This window comes from Amblyraja radiata, chromosome 1 (genome assembly GCF_010909765.2).
Source record: "Amblyraja radiata isolate CabotCenter1 chromosome 1, sAmbRad1.1.pri, whole genome shotgun sequence".
Lineage (NCBI taxonomy): Eukaryota > Metazoa > Chordata > Chondrichthyes > Rajiformes > Rajidae > Amblyraja > Amblyraja radiata.
Window position 1 is genome coordinate 2,804,270 of NC_045956.1, and position 21,735 is coordinate 2,826,004.

Consider the following 21,735-nt stretch of genomic DNA (forward strand, 5'->3'; position numbering starts at 1 on the left):
TTCTCAGATGAATAAATTATGCCAAGATAAACCGGTAAGTACTTTCAATTTATGATTATAGTGCTAGATTTGCATTACAGTAAGTAACCATTAAAGGTATGTATATCCCAGCATAGTTTGCCATGCATTTATGTTGATAGTGTTATATAACAATGGAACATTAAATTAAAGACAAACAAACAATTCTGAAAATTCTGAGTTTTGCAAAGATGATGCGAGATATGAAGAAAAAATAAACAAATTGAGGTATTTCAAATTATGATTGTGCTTGCTTAAATATGAAATAAATGATTCCACCTGTGGATTGGACTAGAATTGGAAATCATTAATGCAAGAAAGTCTCATATATAGAGCCATAAGTATACTAAAGAGAAACTATTTTACGCAGAGCTAAATTTCTTTCTCTTCACCGATGCTGTTTGACACGCAGAGTTCCTCCAGCATATAATCCTCCAGATTATAACATCTGTATTCTCATAGGAGAAGGTGAAAGAATGATTGTGTAGAGCAGAAACATTCTCCTGGGAATTTGGGCTTACTTGACAGTATTATATTTCAAAAATAAGGGACAAATTGTGGATGGGACTTTTTGTGAAAGGTATATCTGGGCAGGGAGAGAAGCCCTGAATTATAACATGATTTTGAGAACAGGACAGGCTCAGTAGACTATACTTCTATAACATAGCATTAGGAATTAGATGGCGGGGTGGGAAGAAGCTTGTCCAGAACACAATACTGGCATGGGTCATTTGGGCTGAGAATTAGTTGCCAAGTTACAATTCAAGAATTGAATTCAAGGACAGGCATTAATGGAGCTTGTTATACATCTCGGGGAAGCAAGGGTTCAGTGAGTCATACTGCCTCCTGTAACCATTGATGTGGTTACATCTTCCAAGGTGGAGTATGTTGGCGATTCTGGGGAAGGAGGAGGTGGTGGTGGAGGGGAGAGAGGCCAAGTGAACAATGCGGTAGGAGGTGGAGCGGGGAGTGGACAAACCGATGGCCAACAAGAGGAAGCAGCAGATGATAAGGGGGAGGAAGCCCCATGGTTATCGAGCACATCCTGTCGGGGCTACACCGTGAGCTGCAATAATAGCCACATCAACTGGATGGTGTGGGCAGCCAGGGAAGAGGCCGGGGAAGCAGTGCGAGCTGAGATCTGTCCCTATAACAGAAAACCATTATAAAGAAGTCCATTAAAACAAGGGCTTACTGTGGTTACAGTACCTACCTCAACTACCTCCTCTGGCAGCTTGTCCCATGTAGCCACCACCACTGTGTGTAAAGGTTGCCCCTCAGGTTTCTATTAAATCTTTCCCCTATCACCTTAGACCTATATTCCAGAGTTCTTGATTCCCCTACTCTGGGTAAAATACTCAAACTATTTCCCTCACTGTCTTATACACCTCTATAAGATCACCCCTTGTACTCGAAGAAATAAAGTCTTAGCCTGGCCAACCACTCTCTATAGCTCAGGCCTTCAAGTTCTCGCAACATCCTTGCAAATCATAGAAACAGAGATGCAGGAGGAGGCCATTCGGCCCTTCGAGCCAGCACCGCCATTCATTGTGATCATGGCTGATCATCCCCTATCAATAACCCGTGCCTACCTTCTCCCCATATCACTTGACTCCACTAGCCCCTAGAGCTCTATCTAACTCTCTCTTAAATCCATCCAGTGACTTGGCCTCCACTGCCCTCTGTGGCAGGGAATTCCATAAATTAACAACTCTCTGGGTGAAAATGTTTTTTCTCACCACAGTCTTAAATGACCTCCCCTTTATTCTAAGACTTCTCAATACAAGTTTTCTGTAGCTATCGATGGACTCATTAGCTTGCTCCCATATTGAGTTTTCCTCTCTTAGTTTCTTTAAGTTGTCTAATTGGTCTTTCATCACCACCTCGTGGTTCATCTGGCTTGACACTTCTTTCATCTTCTGGATCCATAGTCTTAAAGAGGTCTTTAAAAAACAGTAACATAATACCAGCCTTGCATTTGCATACAGGCTCATATATTTACCTTTTTATATAATCTTGTGTGCAATGCTGACCTGGGTGGTTGATCATTTCCAGAAGCTTGTGATTTGTCAACTCATGTTCATGAATGTATAAAAAACCCAAAATGGAAAACTTTATTAAGGGTTTTCAAGGGCTAGCTATATATATGGACCATATGTTTGAGCATAAATCAATAAACAAAATATGGCTTAAATATGGAAAAAAAACAAATTCTAATATAGTACAACCACATTTATACCAACAAGGCTTCTAAAAGTGCTTTAGCTTTGTTTTACTAATGCAATTGCAGGTGAGCTAATCAGATAATGATTTTGATGGTGTAGATGAATGGGTGAAGTTTGTACAAAGAAGTTGCCTTTTTGTTTTGGATCCATCTGATTTGGAATGGGACTTTATTCCATCATTTTCTGATTTAAATGTGAGAGTCCCACATTGGGTCCCAGCATCACACGGGAGGGCTGGTCCCCCAAAGCAATATTCCACCTCTCCACCAATTCCAATATTGGTGGCCAGTGCGGGGGGGGTGGGGGTTCTGGAGCGCTAGTATGGGTGTGGGCTGAAGGGACTGGTTTCCAGAGGGCTAGTATGGACATTGTGGGCAGAATGGATTCTTGGGCTGGCGGCTCAGTCACTCAAGCCTGTTGTGCTGGCAGCTCACTCACTCACGGCTGGTGGGATGGCAGTTGACTCACGGCTGTTCCTTGAAATTCAATTTCAACCAGGGTGCAAGGCCACCAAATCCAAGTGCAGTTTGTTACCACTTCAAGCAGGGTGCAAGGCCACCAAATTCAAGTGCAGTTTCATACCATTTCAAACAGGGTGCAAGGCCACTAAAGACAGCGAGTCGTGACCTCTCCCTCCTCCATCTTGCAGAGACTGAACCACGCCCACGCTTCTGGGTTTTATAGTCCCTCCCCCCCTCCCACCAGAAGGGGCATGGCATTCATGGCGTGATTGACAGGAGAGAGATTCTCAACATTTCTTAAACACTAATAACTCTTTTATTTTTCATCGATGGGAAAAATCCTCGGCACCTGATGAGCGGAGGGGGACTGAGTAAGATGGCCAAAAATCACAGCAGTACGTGGTATCGTTTTTTCTAAAATCAATATAAAGCGCAAACAGGAAGTGGTCAAGATTAGACTTTTAATTATATAGAAGGCAAGGCAACTTTAATTAGGCAGGGCAACTTTAATTAGGCAAGGGAACTTTAATTAGGCAACACAGCTTTTGTATTTCCAAACCAAGGGCAACACAGCTTTAGCATTTCCAAACCAAAGGCAACATAGCTTTTGCATTTCCAAACCAAAGGCAACATACAGTGGCTTGCAAAAGTATTCATACCCCTTGAACTTTTCCACATTTTGTCACGTTACAACCACAAACGTAAATGTATTTTATTGGGATTTTATCTGATAGACCAACACAAAGTGGCGCATAATTGTGAAGTGGAAGGAAAATGGTTTTCAAATTTTTTTACAAATAAAAAAATGAAAAGTGTGGCGTGCAAAAGCATTCAGCCCCCTTTACTCTGATACCCCTAAATAAAATCCAGTGCAACCAATTGCCTTCAGAAGTCACCTAATTAGTAAATAGAGTCCACTTGTGTGTAATCAAATCTCAGTATAAATACAGCTGTTCTGTGAAGGCCTCAGAGGTTTGTTAGAGAACATTAGTGAACAAACAGCATCATGAAGCCCAAGGAACACACCAGACAGGTCAGGGATAAAGTTGTGGAGAAGTTTAAAGCAGGGTTAGGTTATAAAAAAATATCCCAAGCTTTGAACATCTCACGGAGCACTGTTCAATCCATCATCCGAAAATGGAAAGAGTATGGCTCAACTGCAAACCTACCAAGACATGGCTGTCCACCTAAACTGACAGGCCGGGCAAGGAGAGCATTGATCAGAGAAGCAGCCATGGTAACTCTGGAGGAGCTGCAGAGATCCACAGCTCAGGTGGGAGAATCTGTCCACAGGACAACTATTAGTCGTGCACTCCACAAATCGGGCCTTTATGGAAAAGTGGCAAGAAGAAAGCCATTGTTGAAAAAAGCCATAAGAAGTCCCGTTTTCAGTCTGCCACAAGCCATGTGGAGGACACAGCAAACAGGGGGAGGAAGGTGCTCTGGTCAGATGAGACCAAAATTGAAGTTTTTCACTAAATGCAAAACGCTATGTGTGGCGGAAAACTAACACTGCATATCACCCTGAACACACCATCCCCACTGTGAAACATGGTGGTGGCAGCATCATGCTGTGGGGATGCTTTTCTTCAGCAGGGACAGGGAAGCTGGTCAGAGTTGATGGGAAGATGGACGGAGCCAGATACAGGGCAATCTTGGAAGAAAACCTGTTAGAGTCTGCAAAAGACTTGAGACTGGGACGGAGGTTCACCTTCCAGCAGGACAACGACCCTAAACATACAGCCAGAGCTACAATGGAATGGTTTAGATCAAAGCATATTCATGTGTTGGAATGGCCCAGTCAAAGTCCAGGCCTAAATCCAATTGAGAAACTCTGGCAACACTTGAAAATTGCTGTTCACAGACGCTCTCCATCCAATCTGACTGAGCTTGAGCTATTTTGCAAAGAAGAATGGGCAAAAATTTCAGTCTCTAGATGTGCAAAGCTGGTAGAGACATACCCCAAAAGACTTGCAGCTGTAATTGCAGCGAAAGGTGGTTCTACAAAGTATTGACTCAGGGGGGCTGAATACTTTTGCACGCCACACTTTTCAGTTTTTTATTTGTAAAAAAATTTGAAAACCATGTATAATTTTCCTTCCACTTCACAATTATGCACCACTTTGTGTTGGTCTATCACATAAAATCCCAATAAAATACATTTACGTTTGTGGTTGTAACGTGACAAAATGTGGAAAAGTTCAAGGGGTATGAATACTTTTGCAAGCCACTGTAGCTTTTACATTTCCAAACCAAAGGCAACACAGGTTTAGCATTTCCAAACTATATTTTCAAACCACATTAAGGGCACTGACAGGTCAGTAAAACCACTCACAGTTTAGTAGACATGTGTTCAGTGTTATTCACAGCTCAGACTGAGAGACGTGACCCTCTCGCTCCCCCATCTTGCAGAGACTGACTGAGGCACTCAACACTTTATAGTCCCTCCTGAAGGGGCATGGCCTTCAGGAGAGAGAATCTCGATATTTTTCAAACACTAATAACTCTTTTATTTTTAATCGATGGGAAAAATCCTCATGTCCTGCGCAGCGGAGGGGGACTGAGTAAGATGGCCAAAAATCACAGCCGTAAGTGGCAACGTTTTTCTAAAATCAATATACAGAACAACAGGAAGTGGTTAAGATCAGACTTTTAGTAATATAGATGAGGCAGTTTGGTTCTTGATAAACTCTGTTTATACATTGATAAGTAATAAACTCTGTTTTGTCAGCATTCATTTTAAGATATAAATTAAAAATATATAGACCAACTAGACTAACATCTAGATACATTTATTAAAAATTGATGAGGGTTAATCATAATCATAATAATACTTTATTAGCCAAGTATATTTTGCAACATATAAGAAATTTCATTTGCCATACAGTCATACCAATAAAAAGCAACAAAACACACAAAATACATTTTAACATAAACATCCACCATAGTGACTCCTCCAGATTCCTCACTGTGATGGATGGCAAAAAAAGATTCAATCTCTTCCCTTCCTTGTTCTCCCGCGGTTGGGGGACCTCAAGCCTTCCGTTGACGGGGCGATCTTGGCTCCAGTAGTCGGCAGCGTTTGGGCCCTCGTGTCAGGGCGATCAAGCTCCAGCATCAGGGGGGAATCTCGGCTCCCCACGCCGGGCGATTTGACCCCGGGTCGGGGCCGGTCAAAACCTTCTGCGACGTTTGGAGCTTCCCGACGTCCGTCTCTACCGAGACTGCGAGCGATGGTGAAATCCGCAGGCTGCAGTTGGAGCATCGATCCCAGGCAAGGGATCAGCTCCGATGGTAAGTCCCTGCGGTGTGGCTCAAAGTCAGTCCCGAGCAAGGCCTCCAGTTATACGATGTTAGGCTGCAGAGCGACCGGAGATACGATCCGGAAAACAATCGCATCTCTGACAAGGTAAGTGTAGCGGCCAACTTTTATATCGTTCGAGAAATTAACCCTCTAGCTACTAAATGGATAGCATGGTTAAGGGGAATGTCTTCTATACACATGTGAGCTCACCATCAGAGACCTTCAGAGCTTCTTCACAGATAAGTCTTCCAAAACACAGTCTTTTGATTAATAAGTTATTTATTGTTGATGAAAACAATAAGGTACATCCAAACTTCTTCCGACTCGTTACTATAATCTTCATCGAACTCCAGCTTATCGCTTTAAACATTAGAAAACTCCCCTTGTCTCCATTACACTTCGCATGGTCGAAAGGTAAACCTCCTCCAAACTAAGACCAAGCCTGGCTACTTGGTTCCTCTTATCCATTATTTTGCCTGCTTCGTCTCTCCACTTTTCTCTCAGTCTTCTGGGCAACTTGCTAATGATGATTCTAGTATTACTTGCAAGATTCATTTCCTCCATGTGGCTGAGATTTCTCATCGATCTAGTTCCAGTTGTTCCTCTCGTCGCTTCAGCTCTTCTTCTTCTTTCCACCGTTCTATTTCATGTTTCTTCTTCATGGCATCCGCTTCTATTGAGAGAGCAGCTAGATCAACTCCCAATTGAGCAGAAGCCCTTGATGCCGAACTGGCTGTTGAACCGCGTTTATTTCTTGACCCTCGTGGAGATATATTGTAGATATTATCTTGTTGTGTAATTTCATCTTCCATTCTGGCACCTTGTTGCTTTGCACTTCCAGCTACTAAGCTCATAAGTTGTGGTATAATTTCAGATAACCACTTCTCTGCCCTTTTCATGAAACCATTGAATATCTTCTTCTTATCTTCTTCCCATTGGGTGTGTCTTCTGCGTTCTTCCCGAGACGGCTGTGAGCTCAGCAGTACCTCTTGTTTCTTTCCAACCTCGTGGCAGAGGTTCAATAGTTGGCTCATATTAGATTTCACCTTGATCACGTTCTGTTCTGATTCCATTAGTTTCTTCTGTTTCTCAATTAATCTGGTAACCTGTTTCCATAATTCCTTTCTCTCCTTCTCGGTTCCTTTCAAGCAGGCAGCATGTGAATTATCTGTTTCGTCTCGATACAAGTTTTCTGTAGCTATCGATGGACTCATTAGCTTGCTCCCATATTGAGTTTTCCTCTTTCTTAGTTTCTTTAAATTGTCTGTCTAATTAGTCTTTCATCACCACCTCGTGATTCATCTGGCTTGGCACTTTTTTCATCTTCTGGATCCATAATTTGAAAGAGGTCTTGGCAGATCGCCAAGTCTTTAAATTTAACGAACAGTCCTCTGCATGTAGTTCTAATTTTATTTTGTCAACATTTCCTTCAGAACCATAACATACTGATATTGTAGAGAACATCTCTCCAACATCCATGGGCTAAAAGATGACGATAATTCAAAAGGAATGCGTGTTTATCAAAAGATTCAAAACAATCCAAGGTCGTTCTCGTTTCCCCAGACAAGCTGGAAAAAACACCTTCTGGCTCTTTACAGAGTATAGATCAGACAGGATAGTGATCCAGTATTCAATCACCATTCTGACCACGTTAACTGTGTTAGCCAAATGAAACAAAATCAGATACGTTTGTTCACACGCTAGTATCTCATTGTTTTTTTTAAAATGTTTTTATGTTCTGTGCAGGATGAATACAATAAAATCTTGCAGCTGGAGATTTCAAAGAAGGAAAAACCCAGAAAACAATCCAAAGATGCTATGTTTCAACTTCCAGCAATCATCAAAGAAATCCCTCACCGAGAATCAATCCTTCGCATTTTACCCACTGCAGGAAATAGCTTTATGCTTATGGGACAGGATGGTCTGATTTCCTTCTGGTCATCAGCGCTGAAGTTTAAGAAAAGTAGATCTCTCTTTGTGAGTAGTACTATAGAAACATTAGATCTGTTTTCCAGGGCAGAGAGGTGTTATGGAGGAGATGGCAGGCTAAGGGAGCTTTTGTGATTGAGGATGGGTAAGGGAGCTTTTGTGATTGAGTTAATGTGAGAAAACATATTTTATTATATGGAGTGTACTTTTTCATTTGTAACTTTTTCTTTTTGTTAAAATTATTTTCTGGTCTTGCTATTGTTTCATATTTTCCTACTTTTTGTAGGATGTATTTTATCAGTTCCCCTTCAAACAGCATACATACAATGATTAATAATGTTTGTGCATCTGTTAGAGAAATGTGGAAGTTTAGCAGATTAATTATTTAAATTATGTTGATTTGGAGCAAATACTGAAAACCACCCTTTCTCATACTGCTATTCCATTTATTGTTGCAAAATGTTAACAAAAAACACACTTTACACATAATTAATTCAAATGATAGACAGTTTTGGGTTTAAAAACTTGACCAATTATCAATTTGACAATTACCACAGATATCTATCAGATTTTCCCTCAAGATGTTAATCAAATTAGCCTGTAAACTGGGAAAATAGGGGAGCAAGAATAATTTTGTGTTCTTCTAAGGTACTTTTTTGTAAACCAGCCAATCAAAGTAATAAACGAACTAATTCGAATGGAAATGTATCTGTTGTAGTAAATGAACGTCAAGGGAAATATACACATTTTCTAATTATGAACTGTAATTTATTTGTAGCTACAGGAAGAAAACAGAAAGTTTAAATGGATCACTGACTTCACTCTAATTAATCAATACAACAAATTGATGATTGGAACATGGTATAAACATTTAAATAATTTATTTACAATATAACATTATAAAGGTATCCTTGTGTTAATATTATACTCCTGGTTTGATACTTGCTCATATTGATTTGAAAATTTAGTCTCTGTTTATGAGAACTCATTAGGAAGCTATAATAATGTTTCCACACTTTCTTGGTACTATTTAGGATGGGGGTAGAGAAATGTGGAAGTTTAGTCTTTTGTGGACTATTGATGAGTCCTGATGTTGATGCAGAATGTTGAGCTGTTCATCAGGAATGCCATTGTACCCAAGTTCAGCTATATACTTGGCTTCCTAGCTCCAAGAGATGCATGTTTTACTAAAGCTGCAAATGAGGTGAAAAAAAGGAGAAACCATACAACTAGGTCTAGCCACACACACCTCACAAGTAAACGATAGCTGCATCGAAACATGAAGCTACAACACAAAACGTACTTTTTTATGAACTGCCAATTTATTGATATATCCAACATCTTTGCATTAAGTCATTTTGGTGCTCTCACAGTGAAGGAAAAGCAAGTTACATCCTTTGCCCTCCTGAACCTCATAGATTAGAGAATAACAATAGATTTGATTACATAGAATCAACATTTGTTTCCCTTACTCATAATCCCATCCGTGGGCATTGATGATGGAAACACATCCTTGTGTGTGTACTTTTATTATTAGGCATTTTGTTAGTGTTGTGAGAAGATATTTCATGAAAACATTTGAAAATATTACCTTAAATAGGAGCTTTGGCTCTATGATATATTCACATACAGGAAAACATCATTAATCTGGCCCGCTCAGGATTTTGGTGGTGCCAGATTATCGGATATTCTAGATGATTGGCGTTTGATTCTATTAATACTCCAATACACATCTATTTCACTTTGTTTGATGATGCCACTCAGTAGAATAATACACTTTCAAGTGCACCTGGTACATTTCATGGGAGTGTGATGAACAGAACGACTGAGTTGGAGAGAATGCAGGAACCAGGGCTCTGGTGACCACAGAAACTAGGACCCAGTATATGTAACTTACAAAATTAGAAACTTACAAAATTCTTAAGGAGTTGGACAGGCTAGATGCAGGAAGATTGTTCCCGATGTTGGGGAAGTCCAGAACAAGGGGTCACAGTTTAAGGATAAGGGGGAAATCATTTAGGACCGAGATGAGAAAAACATTTTTCACACAGAGAGTGGTGAATCTGTGGAATTCTCTGCCACAGAAGGTAGTTGAGGCCAGTTCATTAGCTATATTTAAGAGGGAGTTAGATGTGGCCCTTGTGGCGAAAGGGATCAGGGGGTATAGAGAGAAGGCAGGTACAGGATACTGAGTTGGATGATCAGCCATGATCATATTGAATGGCGGTGCAGGCTCGAAGGGCTGAATGGCCTACTCCTGCACCTATTTTCTATGTTACTCTGTAAAGAAGTACGGGAACTGAAATCCCAGTGAGTGAAAGGGAGATCAACACCTGGTGAGCCAGATAGCAACCATCGGAATTATAGTATGCACACAAGAAGCTGGAGTAACTCAGTGGTCCAGACAGCGCCTCTGGAGAAAAGGAATAGGTGACATTTTGGGTCGAGACCCTTCTTCAGACTGAGAGTCAGGGGAAAGGGAAACAAGTGATATACATGGTAATATAGAGATATAAAACAAATGAATGAAAGATATGCAAAAAAGTATCGATGATAAAGGAAACAGACCATTGTTAGCTGTGGGCTAGGTGAGAACAAGTTACAGACAATGAGACTCAACAAGACGACTTTGAAACTAGTACATTGACAAGTGGAGGAAGGACAGAGAGAGAGGGGATGCAAGGGTTACTTGAAGTTAGATAAATGAATTTTCATATCGTTGGGTTGTAAGCTGCACAAGCGAAATATGAGGTGCTGTTCCTCCAATTTGTGTTTGGCCTCACTCTGACAATGGGGGAGGCCCAGGACATAAAGGTCAGTGTGGGACTGGGAAGGGGAATTGAAGTGTTTGACAACTGGGAGATCAGGTAGGCCCAGACGGACTGAGCGAAGGTGCTCAGCGAAACGGTCGCCCAGTCTATCTTTGGTCTTGCCGATGTACGAGTTCACACCTTAAACAATGGAAACAATAGACGAGGTTGGAGGAGGTTGAATAGTTGGTTATGCAGTTTTACTTTATACTGTATCTATTAATTTAGAGCCAATAATATAGAGATAGTCTCACTATCATTTTAAGACATTTTGGTCATTCTAGAAAATATTGAAATTTTGAAGCATATTATGTTGTCACTGAATATATATTAATAAATCATTCTATTGTATGTCCAGTGATCGAGAAATCCGCATCTATGAGCTCTCCAATTTTGAACCCTATTGCCAAATAATCGGCCTTGATTCTATGCCTCTTCGTCTGGATTACAGGTAATGTTATTGCTCATAAAATAATTGCTGTCAAGAATATGTCCATTCCTGTATATAAGCTAGATTCCATGTGCAGGCTACACTTGCTAAATCCTAGGATGTTAGCTGTGGTATTCATATTTCCGCAAAAGAGCACTGCCTTCATCTGCTGCAACTGCAAGATATCCTGCCGTGCCAGAGAAGGGCAGTAGATGATATTATACATGGAGTAGACCATTGAGATGCAAGCCATCATTCTATGGGGAGGCCTGCACACAAGCTATACTCCAAAATAAAGCTACAAGTTATACATAAATGCAAAAAAATGAATTTTACAAAAAAGTATATTTTCCGGTAAATTAGCATGTTAGCTTGAGTATCATACAACCCAACTGTATGAATATTGAATTCTCCAATTTTAGGGACCTCTAATAACCCCCCTCCCTTCCCTTTCTCTACCATACCCATCCCTTTCTCTTCCTATCCTTTTCACTTCCTGCCCCTCCTCCCCTATGCCTCAGATGGACCCGCACATAATTCTCCACCCTCCCCCCTCCAGCCTACTCTACCGTCACAATTTACAACTCTTCAATCCTTAAGGGCCTGTCCCACGAGCATGCGACTGCATGCGGCAAGCGCGACCTAACGTGATCGCTTGAGTCGTACGGCCTCGCGTGGCCGGTCCCACTTCGATCGCCGGAGCCGTATGGAGTTGTGCGGAGTTGGTCATGACACTGCGCGGGGCTCCGAAAAACTGACCGTGTTAAAAAATTCCGCACGGCAACGGCCTGCCGGCCCGCAGTCGCCTCGACGCCGTACGCACCGCCTCGACGGGCATGCGCAGCGCCTCGACGCCGTACGCAGCGTCTTGACTCCGTACGTCACGCGCAAACTTCCCGCAGACTTCGCACGAACTTCACGTCACTCACTCAACCTCCGCGCGGCCCCCGCTTCCGGTTTGGTCACGCTCGCCGCATGCAGGCGCATGCTGGTGGGATCGGCCCAGTACGTGGATCACTCGACCTCCGCGCGGCCCCCGCTTCCGGTTTGGTCGCGCTTGCCGCATGCAGGTCGCATGCTCGTGGGACAGGCCCTTAAAGCTTTAATCTCCAGGCTTTGTTGCAACCTATCAAACTCACCCCCCAACCCCCTGTGTCCACCTATTACTTGCCATGCTTTGGCCTGTCGCTCCTCTTTTCCGGCTTTCTTCCCCCCTCCACCACAATCAATCTGAAGAAGGGTCCCGTCCACAAATGTCACCCATCAATATTCTCCAGAGATGCCTGAAGATCACTGTGTTACTCCAGCATTTTGAGTCCCTTTGTGTAGTTGCAGTTTCTTATTTCACGCAGTTAGCTTGTTCCTTCTGTTTAAAAGCAGCCCCAATTGATGAGGGAAATCTCCTATGGGGTTGTCAACCCAACCATGCAGACTGAAATAGAAACTGGAAAATAAAATCAATCTTTGCAGAAGGGTATGCTTTTCTGTAGTTGAGTATAGTAAGTTCTACCCCGTGTAAAACTAACCCGAAGAAAAGCTGCCTTTTGATTTTAACAATTTAAAATAGCATTATTTTTTGGGCTGTCTGATGGCCAGTTAAAGTTAACATCCAGGTGATGGGTAAGAGCAACTTTGAGCAATATCTCCTTTCATTTTTTTCTTACTTTGAAAAGTCAAAGAATGTCTTAATTTCTTACTTTCTCATAATAGTTAACTGCATTCTAAAAATGCCATAGCCTTGAGACAAGGTTTTGCGAATGAGTTAAGAGAATCAATCATAGAATCATCCAGCCAATTGACCCAACTAGTCCATGCCGACAAGTAGACCCCCTTCCTTATTAACCCCATCGCCCAGGACATGGTCCAGAGCTCTCTATACCTAAACTATTCAAGTGTTCATCTGTACACTTAAAGTTGTCAGCGAACCAGCTTCAACCATTCTTTCAGATAAAGCATTCCAGATGGAGATTGCCGTCATAGTTTTCTATCCATTCAATTAGATGTATGATATGCTGAACCATAAATTACCAGCAGATATTGATTGATCTAAAATTAAAAATTAAATAAAAAATGACTGATTAAGGAAATGAAGAAATAGGTAATATTATAGAAGGTAGACAAAAATGCTGAAGAAACTCAGCGAGTGAGGCAGCATCTATGAAGCAAAGGAAATAGGCAAAGTGTCGGGTCGAACCCCTTCTTCAGACTGATAAGGGTTTGGTAATATTATAGATGTGTTTTACACATAAGCATTTTTGAAATCCTTGTCAATATTTCATTATTTTAGGGCAAAATCCCAATTATGCAACTCTCCTTCCATTTGCTGTGTTGTATCACCATCACTGTGCTAGTTTAAGAAGTAGCCTTCTCATCAGCTGTGCATGTGCAATAAGTTGCCATTCATAGCTACGTCATCAATTACAAATGCAGAAAAACACCAACTTATATTAATACATTGCTAAAATGTATGTGGAATAATATCAAACAAAATAGGGACAAATAACTGATCTTGAATGTAAAAAAGGGCTTTAATTAATATTTTAAGATGAGAAAATTAAATTCCAGAGCTTATGGTCCTGGCAGCTAGTGGCTTGTCAACAATGATTATAACAGTGGGCATACTGTATAATAAAACAAATTCAAAGAATATGGAATTTCTGGAAATTAACCTTTGTCCTTCTGAAATTAAGGAAGGACAAAAGCCATGGAAGAATTTGAAAACACAAATATGAGCCAGTGTAGGGTCAATATACACGGTGTGATGGGTGAATAAAATGTTCTGGGCCATGGTATAAGGACAGCAGAGTTTGGGAGAGTGGACATTGGGAAAGTAGCTGGAAGAGCATTGGGCATCTGGAGGTAACAGACATGGAAACGGCTTCAGTAGAAGAACATAAGAAGCAGGAGTACACCACTCATCTCCTGAAGCCTGTTCTGTCATTCAAGATGATCATGGCTGATCCAATCTTGACAGGGATGGAGATGGGTGATAACAAACACCAATCTCTCTATTTATCTAAGGTACTGAGACACCTCAGCCTTGAAACCATTTTGCACATTTTCCAAAACCTTGTCATCTTTTCTAAAGTGCGGAGGCCAAAATTTGGGATGATAGTTCATCTGGATTGAACTGCTGTACAATATACATTGAACATAATAACAACAGGATGCAAATGCCAGTAGGTTTATTATAAAACCCCAAATCTCATATTCTTTACTAATAGACAATAGGTGCAGGAGTAGGCCATTCGGTCCTTCGAGTCAGCACCGCCATTCAATGTGATCATGGCTGATCACCACAATCAGTACCCCGTTCCTGCCTTCTCCCCATATCCCATAACTCCATTATCCCTAAGAGCTCTATCTAACTCTCTCTTGAAAGCATCCACAGAACCAGCCTCCATTGCCCTCTGAGGCAGAGAATTCCACAGACTCACAACTCTCTGTGAGAAAAAGTGTTTCCTCATCTACATTCTAAATGGCTTACCACTTATTCTTAAACTATGCCCCCTGGTTCTGGACTCCCCCAACATCGGGAACATATTTCCTGCCTCTAGTGTGTCCAAACCCTTAATAATCTTATATGTCTCAATAAGATACCCTCTCATCCTTCTGAATTCCAGCGTATACAAGCCCAGCCGCTCCAATCTATCAACATACGACAGTCCCTCCATCCCGGAAATTAACCTCGTAAACCTACGCTGCACTCCCTCAATAGCAAGAATGTCCTTCCTCAAGTTTGGAGACCAAAACTGCACACAATACTCCAGGTGTGGTCTCACTAGGGCTCTGTACAACTGCAGGAGGACGTCTTTGCCCCTATACTCAACTCCCCGTGTTATGAAGGCCAACATGCCATTCGCTTTCTTCACTGCCTGCTGTACCTGCATGCCTACTTTCAGTGACAGATGAACCAGGACTTCCAGATCCCGTTGTACTTCCCCTTTCCCCAACTTGACACCATTTAGATAATAATCTGCCTTCCTGTTTTTTCCACCAAAGTGGATAACCTCACATTTATCCACATTATACTGCATCTGCCATGCATCCTCTCACTCACCCATCCTGTCCAATTCACCCTGCATCCTCATAGCATCCTCCTCACAGTTCACACTGCCACCCAGCTTTGTGTCATCTGCAAATTTGCTAATGTTACTTTTAATCCCTTCATCTAAATCATTAATATATATTGTAAATAGCTGCGGCCCCAGCACTGAGCCTTTAAATGCTTTGCTATCTTATCTTGTCATGTTGGAAGATTTGTACACAGCACCTCTTTGTATATAAAAATAATAAAAAAACAGAAAATGCCAGAGAGCCTATCAAGTTAGACAACATCTATGAAAAGAGAAATAGTTAAAATTTCGTTAAACATTGGATGATTTTGACAGAGAATCTTCAATCTCAACTCTTTCTCTTTCCACAGATGCTTTTGATCTGCTGAGTGTTTTTAGCATTTATGTTTTTATATCGCTGCTCTTGTACACCTTTATGTACACTAATTATAAAGTCAATGCGTTGAGAACCAAACCAGCTCAGTGATGTTCTCAATATTTATGTTGAGATTTCTGCTTTTTTAAGACTAGAAGTCATAGAAACATAGAAAATAGGTGCAGGAAGAGGTCATTCGGCCCTTTGAGCCTGCACCGCCATTCATTGTGATCATGGCTGATCATCCCCTATCAATAACCCGTGCCTGCCTTCTCCCCATATCCCTTGACTCCACTAGCCCCTAGAGCTCTATCTAACTCTCTCTTAAATCCATCCAGTGACTTGGCCTCCACTGCCCTCTGTGGCAGGGAATTCCATAAATTCACAACTCTCTGGGTGAAAAAGTTTTTTCTCACCTCAGTCTTAAATGACCTCCCCTTTATTCTAAGACTGTGGCCCCTGGTTCTGGACTCGCCCAACATTGGGAACATTTTTCCTGCATCTAGCTTGTCCAGTCCTTTTATAATTTTATATGTTTCTATAAAACGTCCCCTCATCCTTCTAAACTCCAGTGAATACAAGCCTAGTCTTTAAAAGTTTTCCTCATATGACAGTCCCGCCATCCCAGGGATCATCCTCGTGAACCTACACTGCACTGCCTCAATCACAAGGATGTCCTTCCTCAGTCAGTCAGGCAGAATAGCAAAACAGATACAGCGGATGTGTGGTAGAACAGTGCATCAGTGCATGAGTGGAACCTGATATTTTGTTCGCAGATACTGATGAGGGGCAGCACATAAATGGACCATAGATGGAGGAATTCTGGAGATAAAACTGCAGGGGTGGTGAGAGAAGATGTAGCAGGTGATTTCCTGGCTATGACTGGATCTTAAAGAATGGAGTCAGATGGAAACAATTAAAAAAAATATATTTGAGGGATATTGAGGGAGTGCAGCGTAGGTTTACAAGGTTAATTCCCAGGATGGCGGGACTGTCATATGCTGAGAGAATGGAGCAGCTGGGCTTGTACACTCTGGAGTTTAGAAGAATGAGAGGGGTTCTCATTGAAACATATAAGATTGTTAAGGGCTTGGACACGCTAGAGGCAGGAAACATGTTCTCGATGTTGGGGGAGTCCAGAACCAGGGGCCACAGTTTAAGAATAAGGAGTAAGCCATTTAGAACGGAGACGAGGAAACACTTTTTCTCACAGAGAGTGGTGAGTCTGTGGAATTCTCTGCCTCAGAGTGCGGTGGAGGCAGGTTCTCTGGATGCTTTCAAGAGAGAGCTAGATAGGGCTCTTAAAAATAGCGGAGACAGGGGATATGGGGAGAAGGCAGGAACGGGGTACTGATTGGGGATGATCAGCCATGATCACATTGAATGGCGGTGCTGGCTCGAAGGGCCAAATGGCCTACTCCTGCACCTATTGTCTATTGTCTATTGTCTATTTAAGATTTGGTACATTAGTGTTTCACATTTGCTTACCACGATCTTTAAATCTCGTTTCTCTCCAGTCCCACGGGAGAGGATCAGTGCATAATTCTATATGGTGATGAACAGGTATGTTTTGAACAGTAATAAATGTTTCAATCCATAATGTATAATAATAATAATAATAATAATATATTTTATTGTTATTGCACATAAGTGCAATGAGATTTGGTATGCAGCTTCCATCCGATGTCATAACATAAATAACTAATAAAATTTAGATTTAGATACCCCGAGAAACATGGATTGTAAAAAGAACAGTAAAACAGTCAAAACAGTTCAACAGACTAAAGTGCAGATGTGTCTGTGCGACGTGACCATCCGAGGGAGACAGTCCAGGGGGGATGGGGTGCACTCAGCAGGGCCGGTTCAGAGCCGCTGCCATAGTCCAAAAGCAAAGTACTAAAGAAATCTAAATAAACAAAAAATGTTGAAATGAACAGAAATAGTGGGAATGCAGGTAATGTCTATAAGAAGAAAAACAACATTAATATGTTAGGTTAATGTCCTCTCACAGTTCAGTTGATTAAAATGTCTTGATCTGCCTTGGGTTCCGAATGAAGACTTCTTGTTTCCAGATGCATTTCCAGTTTCCAGATCCATTAGGTGCATAATCTTAACCTGGTCCCCTGAAGAACTAGTGGTTTCTAATATTTTATGAAAGACATTTTACAAACATAAACAAATCAGAATGATCAAAATGTTGTAGGCACTAAGCAGGTGTTGTAGTCATAAAATGAGTACCTAAAATGAGTACCCTTTCCACCATCGACCCGTTGATATAAACGGGACTGTGGGTCCCCATCTTACCCCTTCCGAAGTCCGCAATCAGTTCCTTGGTTTTGCTGGTGTTGAGGGCCAGGTTATTGTGCTGGCACCATTTGGTCAATCGGTCGATCTCACTTCTCGCCTGCAGTCCGTTTGTCTTTTCTTTTTTTGTTTTCTTTTGTCCCGTTTTTACAGTTTATTTCGGTTTATTTAGTTGTGTATGTGTAGGGGGGTGGGTGTAACATGTTTTTTGACTCTTCCTTCGGGGGGGGGATGCGACCTTTCCTGCCGTATCCCCGTCTCCGTGTCCATCTGCGCTGAGGCCTATCGCGGAGCTGGCGGCCTCCAACTGCGACCGACCTCGAGGCTGCGGAGGCAGAGCCAGGACTTACCAACGCGAGGCTGGCCGACTTCGGGGCTGTGGTTGCGGGGCGACCCAACTTCCGACTTTGGAGCCTCGGCCGCGGGCCAGTGGACGACATCATCGGGAGCTCGAGTTCTGTTTTCCGGAGCTCCCGCAACTACAGCTGCGTCCGCTGGACTGGAGGGCGGCAGCTTCGGCAGCTTCGACCGCCCCGGGCCGCGGAGTTTGAACCGGCCCGTTTGCAGAGCTCGGATTCAGCCACGGGACTTACCTACCATCACCCGGTGGGGTCACAACATCGGAGGCTTGGATTGCCTCAGCGCAGAGGGAGAGCAAGGAGGGAAGAGACAATGACTTTGGGACTTTAAACTGTGTTGAGTGTTTGTTATTTATTCTATGTTATGACTGCAGGCTAAACCATTTTGTTGCACTGAAAAGTGCAATGACAATAAATTGAATCCAATCCAATCCAATATACATATGCAAATGATGGCCCAGTGCCACTTTCGAACTTCATGCAAAATGTGTTAGTGACTGACATGCACCACATACATACATTATCTGCAAATCTCAGGTCTCTAGAAGGACAAGTTTCATTTATATTTGCTTTCTTTATCATGGACCTTGGAGTTGCAGTGATTGACAGACTTTCAGCGCTACAGATGAGCCATTTCTTCACATCATTAACATAGAAAATAGGTGCAGGAGTAGGCCATTTGGCCCTTCGAGCCTGCACCGCCAGGCATCTGCGAAAGGCATCTGCTATAACGGCTATACCAGGAACACTTCAAAAATAATAATTTGCTCACCGATTCTAGTTGAAAAAGGTTGCACCTATTCATAACTTGCCGTGGCAGGACTGCCAGCCTTTGCTTGGATCTGTTTAGTATGTGTGCAGTCCTGTTTTAGAGTTTCGCCAGGTTGACATTCAGTTTTAGATTTATCTAGTGCACAACCTCTGTGGTCTCTTCTAATTTTCATTTAATAAGAGTGGGTCATGTGATATAATGATGCTGATGAAATGGGAAAAATGATGAGCCAGAAAGTTATAAATTATGATTAGGATATATTTTTACTACTGCTAAAGGCCCACAGCACTGCATAGAATTTTTGAGCCCTGTTCTTAATCTAGCTCGTTTTCCACGATGGCGGCCACACACGACACATTCATTTTTCCCATGTTTAGTTTAGTTTAGTTTATAGATACAGTGCGGAAACAGGCCCTTCGGCCCACCGAGTACGCGCAGACCAGCGATCGTCGCACATTAACACTACCCTACACACACTAGGGACAATTTTACAATATTACAAATCCAATTAACCTACATACCTGTCTGTACGTCTTTGGAGGGTGGGAGGAAACCGACGCTCGGAGAAAACCCACGCGGTCACGGGAGAACGTGCAAACTCCGTACAAACAGCACCCGTAGTCGGGATCGAACCCGAGTCTCCGACACTGAAAGCGCTGAAAACTCTACCGCTGCACCACCGTGCCACTCTCAACTCAACTTGCTTCAGGACTTGGCTTGCTCAATCAGTAGTGGTATTATAAAATCATACTTAATACAGTCTATTGAAATCCACACCAACATTATATCCTGCGCCCTTGCTACCCTCAATGGATGACTATTAACTGACCAGACGAGGGAAATATAATGGGAGACATCCAACAGGTTTTATTGCCCATGTTTGACTTGAAGAATTGTTTTTTAATAGAAACTGCAGACAACATAAAAATATTCTTTAAACTAGTTATCTTAAACTGAGCATAGGGACTCCTGTCATTTTTTTGATCCAAATCAAGATTTTATTCAGTATTTAAGAAAATTAATTTTGTTAAATTAATCTTTTGGTTGCTATGGAAGCTTTTGAAAAATAGCTCCTAGGGAATCGATTAATTGTTTTTGGGTGGTAGAACAGAAAGTATATAAAAACAATGTTCTATTTTTCACAGGGATGTGTCCACATCTTCCTGGTGTCACTGATGAAGGAATGCCTGAGGTAGGGGAAATAAATACAGTTTATCTGTAATTCCGTATGTGAGAATTTAATGTCTAACTTTATATATCATCCATAATGAATATATAACAATCAATTTCTGGCACTTCACAATTACTGAATTAGAAATTCAGGCACAAAGTATCAAGCCTCCAATGAGATTTGAACCTTCTCCAAGATTGGTCCTCGGACTTCATGAAATTGATGTGCCATTAGTGTTGTTGACAAATCATCACTAAAGATTAAACGCACAATGAACATATTAACAGCAGAGTAACTCATTGCCTGGAAATTAATTCTCCAACTATGCTGCTGTAACTGACATAAGATCAATAGAATCTGTTAAGATATGATAATGATGCAGGCAGTTATTTATGCCACTTCTCTTGGTTTTGCTGGTCCCTCAGCTGAAATTAATTAAAAAAAATAATTATCTTGTTCTTATAAATGTAATTATTTGATTTACTATGGACAGGACGCATATATTAAAGCATTATGACTTTGTGCACTTTTGTCCCAATTCCATAAATGTTATATTTCTTGTCTTATCACAGGTATTAAATGGTTTCTTGGTATTGTCAAGACTCCTTGGTTTCATTTAAAATGAAGTGATAAAAGTGAACTAGGGGAAGTGATAACATTATATTTACACAGAGGTATCAAATCAAAAATCCTTTAGCCATAGAAAATTAGAGATGTACAATGTGATGAACGTCAATCAATTAAAAGGGTCAAAATAAACCTTAACGCTGTTGTTTTAGCAATAAATCATGAACGGGAAAAACACATATTTCAACTCATACCCTTGTTTTGCAAGAATATCTCATGTTTATTGCTTCAACAAATGATATAATTATTACTAATTCACAAAGTACTTTAAAAGTACGTTGCCGGACCAGCAGGTTCAGGAACAACTTCTTCCCTGCGGCTGTTACACAACTTAACTCTGCGCCTTGGTGATTGCCAGTCACCCCCCCCGCATATATGTACATACTACTGCTACTGTATGTACATATATATATTTTACTGTTCCATTATTCTATGTTCGCTCTTCTGGGTGAGATGCTAACTGCATTTTGTTGTCTCTGTACTGTACACAATGACAATAAAGATTGAATCTGAATCTGAATCTAAAGATTGAATCTGAATCTTTACAGGAATTGGTCAAAGGGACCAACAGTTGATGGAATTCCAAGTGTTACTATTGAGAAACTCACACTTGGCAGGCAAATCACCTATATATGTTGGAAAGTTCACGATGACTGGGTGACTGAGGTAAAGCATTGTATGATGATTGGTATTGTAATTAAGGATCTTTCTTGCATATTAAAACTATAAATCAATTTGAAAAATATCTGATACTTGACATTTATTTTGCAGGTTAAATACATACGTTCTGTTAAAGCAGTTATATCAAGTTGCAATGAAGAGGAAACTGCATTAGTTATAGGTAACTGCATCCAATGATTAAATGCTTTGAGCACAGTCAAAATTCTAAGTGGA

At 41.4% G+C, this 21,735-nt stretch overlaps 1 protein-coding gene across 1 annotated transcript in view; it reads left to right on the plus strand.

Moving 5' to 3' along the window:
* The first annotated feature begins 7,497 nt into the window (after nucleotides 1-7,497).
* Nucleotides 7,498-21,735, plus strand: part of LOC116984909 — a 37,546-nt gene continuing 23,308 nt past the window's right edge. Inside the window, exons 1-8 of the mRNA XM_033043198.1 lie at nucleotides 7,498-7,626; nucleotides 7,755-7,985; nucleotides 8,716-8,798; nucleotides 11,106-11,198; nucleotides 17,126-17,171; nucleotides 20,189-20,235; nucleotides 21,390-21,507; nucleotides 21,613-21,682. Coding sequence (XP_032899089.1) covers nucleotides 7,498-7,626; nucleotides 7,755-7,985; nucleotides 8,716-8,798; nucleotides 11,106-11,198; nucleotides 17,126-17,171; nucleotides 20,189-20,235; nucleotides 21,390-21,507; nucleotides 21,613-21,682 — 817 coding nt within the window. The remainder of the gene's footprint in view (nucleotides 7,627-7,754; nucleotides 7,986-8,715; nucleotides 8,799-11,105; nucleotides 11,199-17,125; nucleotides 17,172-20,188; nucleotides 20,236-21,389; nucleotides 21,508-21,612; nucleotides 21,683-21,735) is intronic.